The sequence below is a fragment of the Plasmopara halstedii genome (assembly GCF_900000015.1).
Source record: "Plasmopara halstedii genome assembly, contig: Scaffold_322, whole genome shotgun sequence".
Taxonomy (NCBI): domain Eukaryota; phylum Oomycota; class Peronosporomycetes; order Peronosporales; family Peronosporaceae; genus Plasmopara; species Plasmopara halstedii.
This window is the reverse complement of record NW_020187243.1, coordinates 102,834-111,785: the sequence shown is the minus strand read 5'-3', so window position 1 is coordinate 111,785 and position 8,952 is coordinate 102,834. Positions and strand designations below refer to the sequence as shown.

Genomic DNA, 8,952 nt, shown 5'->3' with positions numbered 1-8,952 from the left:
CGTACGAAGATATGTTTCAGGAGCGCGACCGAACGCCGGACCAGATCGAGCGTCGTGTCAAATACCTTAAGCTGCACCGAAAGACACACGATTCATCGGATGAAGATGACAATAAGATCAGCGATTCTGTTGGTGATGATTTTGGCGATGTTGAGAAGAAAAGTGTGCGAGAGTCCAGACTGGAAAAGGATCTCGCAACTCTTGATACCGCTCATCCACGGCGACGACTACGTCGGGGAGCAAGACTTAGTGATGAGGAAAGTGACGATGAAATTTTCTTAGGACGAGAGGCAGATCCATCTTTGGTGACCAGCAAAACCACCAGTGAGGTGACCAAAGCGGTTAATGGTGCTTTAAACGCTACTTCTGACCCAAAGGTACAGTTTACGCTCCAAATTTTGGTTGTATTAATGACTGATGCTGTCGTCGAAATCCAATTGCAGGACGACGTGGAGACTCAAGTGCATATAGACAGCTCAAACTTGAGTCTCCATAATCAAACTAAGCAGTCATTTATTAGTCAGGAACCCGAGACATCTCTGGCTACTGACACATCTAGCAACAAACCTGGCAAGGAGGCAGAAGAGGATGAGGTCTTAGCTGGTATGAACCTTGTGGAGATCAATGGCAGCCAGAAGGACGTTCTCTTGAAGGATATTGCACCACAGTCCCGTAAACGAAAACGCGATTCCGAAGAACACGAGGTAATTAGCGACATGCAACCAAAGACAAATTTAACTCAGGGATGAAAACATGATGCTACATCTGCTTATCAATCTCTTTTTGTCATAACGAGCAATGATGATATGCTTTGTTCTTTACTATCTACTAGCTAAATAATTCCTTCCTGCAGATCTTCATCAGACTCTCTTAGATTCATGTCAATCCGATGGGCACTGACAATTTCTGAGAAACACTGTGTACGAATTAAAGCCCGGTAAAACGATAGATCATCGTTCGTTTGAGTTGCTAGGTACTCAGTTTCATCAAAAATGACTACAGATTCATGCGTATCCCCTACCACCAGGCAAGCATCTGTGTGGCCGCTCAATAACCCAGACAAGAGGTCAAAACATATTCCACGCATTTGCTCGTCACGTTTGTCTCCTGACTCTAAGGAAGTTCTATCTGGATCCGTGTCGCATCCTCCAATGTTGTCGAATTGCAGCATCCTAGAACAAAAAATCCTGTCCAATTCGTGCTTAGCAGCCTCAAAGCATCGCGGAAGGAATATTGCACCCTCGCCGACATCGTACTGAAGACCCAGACCACGCCAAGCCATCGACTGATCACCAATATATTCTACGACCTTGCGATCCATATCAGCCACGAGATAAAAACCGCGGGTTGGCAGATCCGATCGCAATGCAAATTCACTGTTTACACCCACAAGAATCGGCGTCGGACACTGCAGATACGACAGCAGTGGCTTCGGCAGCACCGGAGCGTATACATGACACCAAGAAAATGGACGTAGCAAGGTGCGGAGTGCCTCTGCACATATTGTAAGCATCGAATATTGGCTAGCAATAAATACGATACTACACTCCAATACAGCGCTGGCAAGGATTTGAAGAACCATTGCTGTACCAAACTGATCAAATAAAGTTGAAACTGAAACATCCACGTGAGCTTCTAGCGTACTCAAAGGTAAGCTCAATATACTACTGTATTTTCGTTGAGCCAGACGACGCATTTCAGGATGTACATATGTATGAATTGCGGCGTTTGGTATTGTCTTCCTTTTCCAGCTAAGTCTGCTTTTATAAAGCAAGTTTAATCGTTCATGCGCAAGAATACTGGAATGCGAATTGTTTCTTTGAATATGTTCTTCTACAATTGTTCGGAGCGAGTTAACAAATGGTAAGTGAGAGAGCAAACAGAAACCCTTGGCGACATAGATATCCTCGTTTGAGCATTCCATGCGCATGTGTTCGTACGTCAAGTAGACCGACCCAAACAAAGATCCATTGCAACCGCTCTGTTGAAATGGAAACAGCACATCAGAGGGACACTTCTCATCACCCGACCGCTTGATGAGGATCTTCCCATTGGGTACAAGAAAAGTTTTGATCCGTCGTGAAATGTCATCAAATGGCTCATCGTTACTATTTCTTTCCTTGTATGGGTTAGTTACAGGCATGAGCATGAGCGTTGCAGCAGTACCACCCAGTTCTTGCAGTTCTGTGAAGGTTGCGAAGGTTAGAATCGTATCAATACCACACTTGTCCCCTTTCGAAGCACTTGCATCGGGAAAATCAAAGTTTGGTCGATAGTGCACTTGTAGTCCATCCGGCAACTTTGTCAAGCGGATAATGCTCTCGAGATTCAAATTCACCTTAACAAAATCGCGCTCGTCTGTTTCATCCAAGTCGCTCCGATAATCCATACCATTGATGCTTGCAGTCATCTGATTCAATTTGTCTTCGTTTAATGGCCTGCAATTTTCTTCAAGTTTATGCCAATCTGCCGCGTCACCGTCACAGCTACTTATGGATCTATTAGTTTTATAACTTTTGGTGCGCACTTTAGAGTACTCTGCAGAAGAGAAAGCTCGTGAAAGTAGCTTCGGTGGAGAGTCTTTTAATTCCACAAGATCAAAATGAATGAGAGAATCCTTAAGCGCTACTTTGTATAAGTCGCTCTTGATAAATCGATCATACCACGATGACAGCAATATAGAATAGATCTCTTGTTGTGCCTTGCAAAAAATTTCCTTGGCGACAGGTTGCGGGGGCTGAACGTTATCATCAAAGCGACGAGTAACCACTGCTAAATACAAATCATTCTTTGTTTCGAGTGTAATGGCTTGCGAGTCATGCTGCGCTTTGTCCACCAGCACGTGTGCTAGTCGCCAGAACAACTCGTAATTTGATTCTTCCAGCACACGATTCAACACATATTCTACGTGGAGCCAAAAGTAGAGCTCAAAATGTTGCCGACTCTGCATCAAGAATAAGAGAAAATAATGCGCAGCTCTAGGCTGCTGAAGTACTTTTTCCATCGGAATCCTCTTAGTCCCATCTTCGGTATCAATTAGCATTCGAAGGTACTCGTCGCTTGTTAAAAATCTCGGCATCTCCTCTCGTGTGAGTCTCATGTACGCTAATTTTTGAATCGGGAAGAAACTCTCGGTCACCTTGCTCGTACTGTTAATGTTGTCCTTTATTAGCTGCTCAAGCTCGTCGGTAAGTTCCAGTGTCGTTGCGATCTGGAACTCAGACGAGTTGTCAATGTATTTGTTATAAATTTTGCGAGCCTGTTCCCGTTGTTTATTCTCATCTACGGTCTGGAGCTGCTCAATTTCCATCAAAAAGAGGAGAACCTGATGATAATTTTTGTTTGCAGAGTCATTGGGGTTTTCCGTGTCCAGCGACAGCCACTGTAGTAGATATGGGAGCTTCCTCGAATCTTTCACAATCTCTTTAAGTGTGAGCGGTACGTGTCCCTGCAATTTCTGAAAACTTGTTGTGTTTAATTCCACAAGTTGCTGATGTATTTTTGTCATGTTTTTCTTCCACTGTAATTTGTTCGGGCGGAAGAGTTTGCGAAGCTTGGAGCTTACCGGTAACGGGTACGAAGGCTCCGGTAGGGTGTGCACGGGAGAATTGCGATCGGTGAGACGCACCGAATACTTCCTGGAAGCAGTTGGAGATACTAACTCCTCATTGTGCGATGAAGATCGTCTCTGTCGGTCATCCTCGCTGGGCTTGTCGTCTCCAAACAGCCAAGAGTCTAAGCTCACGTTGGTGATCGAGCGCATATTAGATTAAAGAATATTTCAAACAACATTTTAATATTGAAGCAACTTATCCGCAAGGTACAGCAATTTAATCAGTTTTAGAAATAGCAGTATGGCAGACAGAGGCAAAGTGCTGAGGCTGTACAGGCGGATACTAACGCTGCACCGACAGAAGTTAGACCGTCACATGCGTATTCTTGGAGATCAGTATGTACGAGACGAATTTAAGCGACATAAGACCGCAGCAGCCAAATTTGTGCCACTCTTTCTCAGCGAGTGGGAGCAGTATTCCGCCGTCTTGGCTCGCAAGGAGAATCGTTTCGGCCAGGAACTTTCGGCTGAGGAAAAGCAGCTGTTTGACAACGAACAGAAACAAAAGTTGCGCTCGCTTCAGGATGCTGCTAAGAAGGTCGGAGACACAATTGCTTGAATACATTTATGAATTCATTGCCGTATTGTTGCCCTAACGAATTGGCAAGGAGTTCAATTAACCAGAAAGCAATATATATTTGTTAAGTGCTCAACTTTACCATCAAATATTTAGTAAGTGACGTGTCGTTATTGGGGTCGAAAATTAATATGAAGCGAATTCAGTAAAGCTTACACAGAATACCGCGTCTTGATGCTGAAGAATAGCCAACCTGAGATGCGCGAGCTTGATCGTGATTTGCGCAGCGTGCGCACTATTCTCATCAAAATTGGCACAGAGATTGTGCATTCACCTGAGGGCTTGCTGGCCATGGGCCAGATTGGCAACATTGTCGAGCAGATCGCGGTGCTGCACATGCGTGGCCACAACATCATTCTTGTATCCAGTGGCTCTATAACTATCGGTAGAATGGTACTACACCGCCAGTTTTTACTATCAGGATCCATGCAGCTGCATCTTGGCGGCCAAGTCGGCGACAACGTCCAGTTCTATGAGAAAGCGTGCGCCGCCGCTGGTCAAAGCGGTCTACAAAGTCTTTATGAAATGCTGTTTGCTCAGTATCATCTGGCCTGCTCTCAAGTATTAGCATCTGAGGCTGATTTTCGAGAGCCTAAAGTACGCGCCAACTTGCAGCAAACGATGCGTGCCCTACTGAAAGTGGGTATAATTCCTGTCATCAATGAAAATGATGTCATCACGCTACGTGAAACTCCATTGACTGTCGACGACAAGATCGCGTGGGATAACGATTCACTTGCGGCATTATTCGCGCAGGAGATGATGGTGGATCTCATGGTGCTTATTACAGACGTGGATGGCATCTATTCAGGCACACAGAACAACCGAAAGCTTATTTCGAGGTTTAAGCGAGGTGATACTCAGGTCATCGCGATGGAGAGTCGTGTAGGAGCGATTGGACAGAAAGATAAGCTACACTCGTGTATACGTGCAGTGGACAGTGGTGCTGTTCGCGCTGCCGTTGTGGCTAAGGCAGAGCAGGGAGTATTATTACGAATTCTTAATAATGAGCGTGTTGGCACTCTCTTTATGTCAAGTGGAGAGCCCATCGGCGATGCAGAGGTAGAGGAGCAGCACATTGATCCACTCTACTCGGGTATCGCCTCAAACATCCGAAGTCACGCTAGCAAGCTTTAAATAAAACGACAGGTGTACGAGGGGTGTCATTGAAAAGCTCGGGCGACACCCTATATGTAGCTAGTACGTCAACGAGTAGATACCATGATAAAGTGCCACTAAACCAACTATATCTCCATCTGATCATCAGAACTCCCAATAGTAAATATCTTGCATCTTTGTCCAACATTCCGAAATATTTTCCTTACCTCTTTTTTAAGCAAAGAAAAGCTTGTCCTGCCATTTTTATGGGTTGGAACTGGAGACACAACACTGTGATTGGCCTGACATTGTTACTGCTATCAGTATGCTTTTGACATAGAAAAAAACGCTTTACAGCGCTCTACGGCAAGAGAAGCGAAGTTTAATGCTAAAAGAGAAAGTCTGATGCGTGCTTCAATTTCGGCACAGATCGAGGTTCTTTTGCTTTGCTACCTTTAAGCCTTTCCTATGACGTCATTGCGGGTGTCATAGCAATCCGCTGACTCCAAAGTACCAGAACCTTAATCCAAGGCAATTAAACTCTTCCGGTCAAAATGTTAACTGTATTTCTTTGTTTGACTTGAGGCAAAGCCGCCTATATCTAAATCTATAGGTCTCTCGTTAAATACTAAAACAAATTCAAGTGGCAGTCCAGCCACGTAAGTGGCTTCTTGTTAAGAGATAGCCACAACATTGTGTGGTCACACCATCTTGTGTGACCCACCCCTTCTACCAGGGTATGTGTAAGCCCGTCACACTCTCCCCGATCAAAATTGTGATCACCCACAATTCACATTTAACTGTCGCCTCGTACGAAACTCGCGTGTCTAAGACTCCTTTACGTTCCCAGAACATTCTCTGCTCAATGAGCCTATGAAAATAAAGACACCCAGCCTTGCTGGTTCCGAAAACGCCGGCGGACAGAGCCTTCTTCGTCTCCTGCACGCGGTGCAACTCCGGACAGTACGTCCGCGGCTTCAAGGAAAGCGCACCCCAAACTCTCGGTAACCGAGTGCCGCGCACCGCGCTCGCCACGGGCGATGGATTACCTCGTCGTGGATATAAAGAAAGTCGAGTACGAGTCAATTGCTCCTTTCCCAAGATGGAAAAAAGAAGAGGACACGATGCACCAGCGGCGCGTCGTGAGCCCTGCTCAAACCTTGCGGACATTGCATCCTTTTCCCGATCTCTCGACTTCAGGGGGAAGTGGCATCATTAACGATCGCCTCGACGAGGCACAGAAGCAGAGGTCGGAGGCTGCCCACAGGGCGGCTCTCATGCGCTCGCATTCACGGTCGGTCTTAGGTCCTCGTGTGGAACACGGCTTCCGCTCGGCGGATCCTGCTACTGAAGCGACGGACGCTATCACTCGATCATTGGGCGTCTACGTGGTCGTACCCGTGGCCACGACACAAGCCGAGCTTGACCGACGTAAAGCTTTCCGATTTCGCTTCTTGATGCTTCAAGAAACCCCAATGGATAGGTGCCGCACTAGACTACTCTCAAAGAGGAGGCGTACCTGTACCCGCAATGCGGACGATTCCTGTGGTGCTTGCCCCTGGCAAAACCGCTGCAAAAGGTAAAGAGCTCTTTGAGCGATGGGTGCAGCGGCACCGGAAACATTCCTTGCTGTCTAACTTACAGCGGAGCCACAAGGAAGTGGATGTGCGCGCTAAACGCCATCTTCGATTTGAGTTTGCCAAACTCAAGGCGCAACGTCGACTTCCTGTGTATTGCGACCCTGTGACATATGGAATCATCCACCACGACCCCGCAAACACTGTGATTTCTCACACGGATGAGTCTGCAACCACAGCAGCCCAGGGCCATAGTTTGAGCTCAGCGCATGGCTCTTCGGCGTTCCTGGCTATCGTGGCACCTCAATCTACCACGAGTTTTCGGAGTCTGGGTATCCCCGTCACTTCACAAGATACTGGGTTTGACCTTGTCGCTGACGTCGACCTGCAAGGCTATCCACGTTTTAGTGGACGCCATCGTTCTCGTCGAGAAGAGTCGGTGGCAGAACATGACGACTGGACTATCGCCGTCCGGTGACTCGCGATGCTCTTCGAGCTCTTGAGGACAAAGTCTGTCGCGATGGGACTCCGCTGAGCATCATGCTGAGGTCGCATACCGCTATCCGACAGACGTAAGAACCTTGGAGCACTTTGTGCACCGACTGCCTCACGTTGAGAACTATCGTGCTCCTAGCCGTCGAGCAGACGTATATCACTTCGTGCGACGGTGGAGCGCCTGGCGCAGTGAGAGGTAGAAATCGGTACACTCTGTACTTAAAATAGTTGCTGGTTCAGCTTCTGGGTGGTCGAGCGGCTGTGGGCGCCGCCCCGGTGCCAATGCTTCCACGTTGACTTGCGCCCGATCCCGATACGGCTTAAGCAAGGTCACATTAAACACCGGGTGGGTGCGCATACGTTTAGAAGATTCAGCGATTCGCTTGGTTACGACCTTAAAAAGTTCCGGTAAACCGTGGACGAAGCTTCGTTTAAAGACCTCAAAACCTGCATATGTAGGAAGATCTCTAGCATTTAATGAAACCAGGTCTTCGGCCTCAAAGCTTTTAACATTTCTTCTGCTTCTTCCATCTGCATATTCTTTCTGCATCTCTTGGCTTTTAGCCATTGCATCTTGAACGAGTCGTAAGACACTCAGTATGGTAGACAGGAAGTCATCAACTTCTTTACGAACAGCAAGAGGGCTGACATACGCTAGCCGCTCGGCTATTCCTTCCCCACCAAGCCCTGAGCCATGCGATGGCGGCGTCAGCAGGACGGGTGAATGAACGATCCCATTCACGTAGAACGGCGTGTAGTCGGGAGCTAAATTCACTGCGTTGTTCAGAGCGAACGCTACAAGCGGCAACATGGAGATCTGGCGCCTCGGTATTTCAGCGCGCAGGCTACGAAGGACGTCTACAACGACGCGATTCATGCGCTTAGTTGACCATCGGTCTGCGGATGGTCCGCTGTTGACATGGTCAACTTGGTACCCAGCACCCTGAAGATTGTATACCAAAACTTCTCAGTGAAGCGCGGGTGTCTATCAGAGACAATTGGCTCCGGGAGTCCAAGTTGTCGAAAGACACGATCGACACGCATCGTCGCTGTACCCACACCGTCGATGGTGCCCGACACTGCCGCATGATAAGCCATCTTGCTCAAATGGCACACAAAGATCATTACACCCGTATTGCCTCCCAAATCCTTCGGCAGGCCAAAAACAAAGTCCGTACTCATGGACTGCCGCTATTCGAAGGGTACCGGTAAACTGGCCAGCGGCGCCGTCGCATTCGGAGAGGGACTAACCCTCTGATACGACCCGCGCGTGCAAGCGTATGCGCTCGTCCATTTGTACAACTTGGGCCACCAGTAGTGGCAACCCACAGAGCTGTACGTCATCTCGCGACCGAAATGTCCACTGAGTGGGGTGTCGTGGGCCACATAGAGAATACGGTATTTCAAACTCTCATCGTGAGGAACCACGATGAGAGTTTGAAGTACACGCTGCGTATCCATCGAGTCGGTGCTAATTACTAAGCGAATATCGGTGTAAGCGTGCGCGCATTCGCGACGACAAGTTCTTGTCTGAGTTCCCAAACTCCTTGCTCTCTAGAGCCTATATCAGCACTACACACATCCCATCATCT

The 8,952-nt window shown here is 47.7% G+C and overlaps 4 protein-coding genes across 4 annotated transcripts; 3 read left to right on the top strand and 1 right to left on the bottom strand.

Annotated features, from left to right (window-relative positions):
* Nucleotides 1-11: 11 nt before the first annotated feature.
* On the top strand, nt 12-749 carry PHALS_08172 (uncharacterized protein; the record flags this gene model as incomplete). Its single annotated transcript, XM_024723474.1, has 2 exons — nt 12-377; nt 444-749. 2 exons carry the CDS (start codon nt 12-14, stop codon nt 747-749), a joined length of 672 nt encoding a protein of 223 aa, XP_024574446.1.
* Nucleotides 750-832: 83 nt separating this feature from the next.
* PHALS_08171 (hypothetical protein F443_15200) lies at nt 833-3,310 on the bottom strand (the record flags this gene model as incomplete). Its single annotated transcript, XM_024723473.1, has 1 exon — nt 833-3,310. The coding sequence occupies one exon, from the start codon at nt 3,308-3,310 to the stop codon at nt 833-835; it is 2,478 nt and encodes an 825-aa protein (XP_024574445.1).
* Nucleotides 3,311-3,506: 196 nt separating this feature from the next.
* On the top strand, nt 3,507-4,172 carry PHALS_08170 (protein acn9 mitochondrial; the record flags this gene model as incomplete). The annotated part of the gene is made up of 4 exons (XM_024723472.1): nt 3,507-3,617; nt 3,682-3,690; nt 3,769-3,820; nt 3,874-4,172. 4 exons carry the CDS (start codon nt 3,507-3,509, stop codon nt 4,170-4,172), a joined length of 471 nt encoding a protein of 156 aa, XP_024574444.1.
* Nucleotides 4,173-4,364: 192 nt separating this feature from the next.
* PHALS_08169 (delta-1-pyrroline-5-carboxylate) lies at nt 4,365-5,327 on the top strand (the record flags this gene model as incomplete). Its single annotated transcript, XM_024723469.1, has 1 exon — nt 4,365-5,327. The coding sequence occupies one exon, from the start codon at nt 4,365-4,367 to the stop codon at nt 5,325-5,327; it is 963 nt and encodes a 320-aa protein (XP_024574443.1).
* Nucleotides 5,328-8,952: the final 3,625 nt, after the last annotated feature.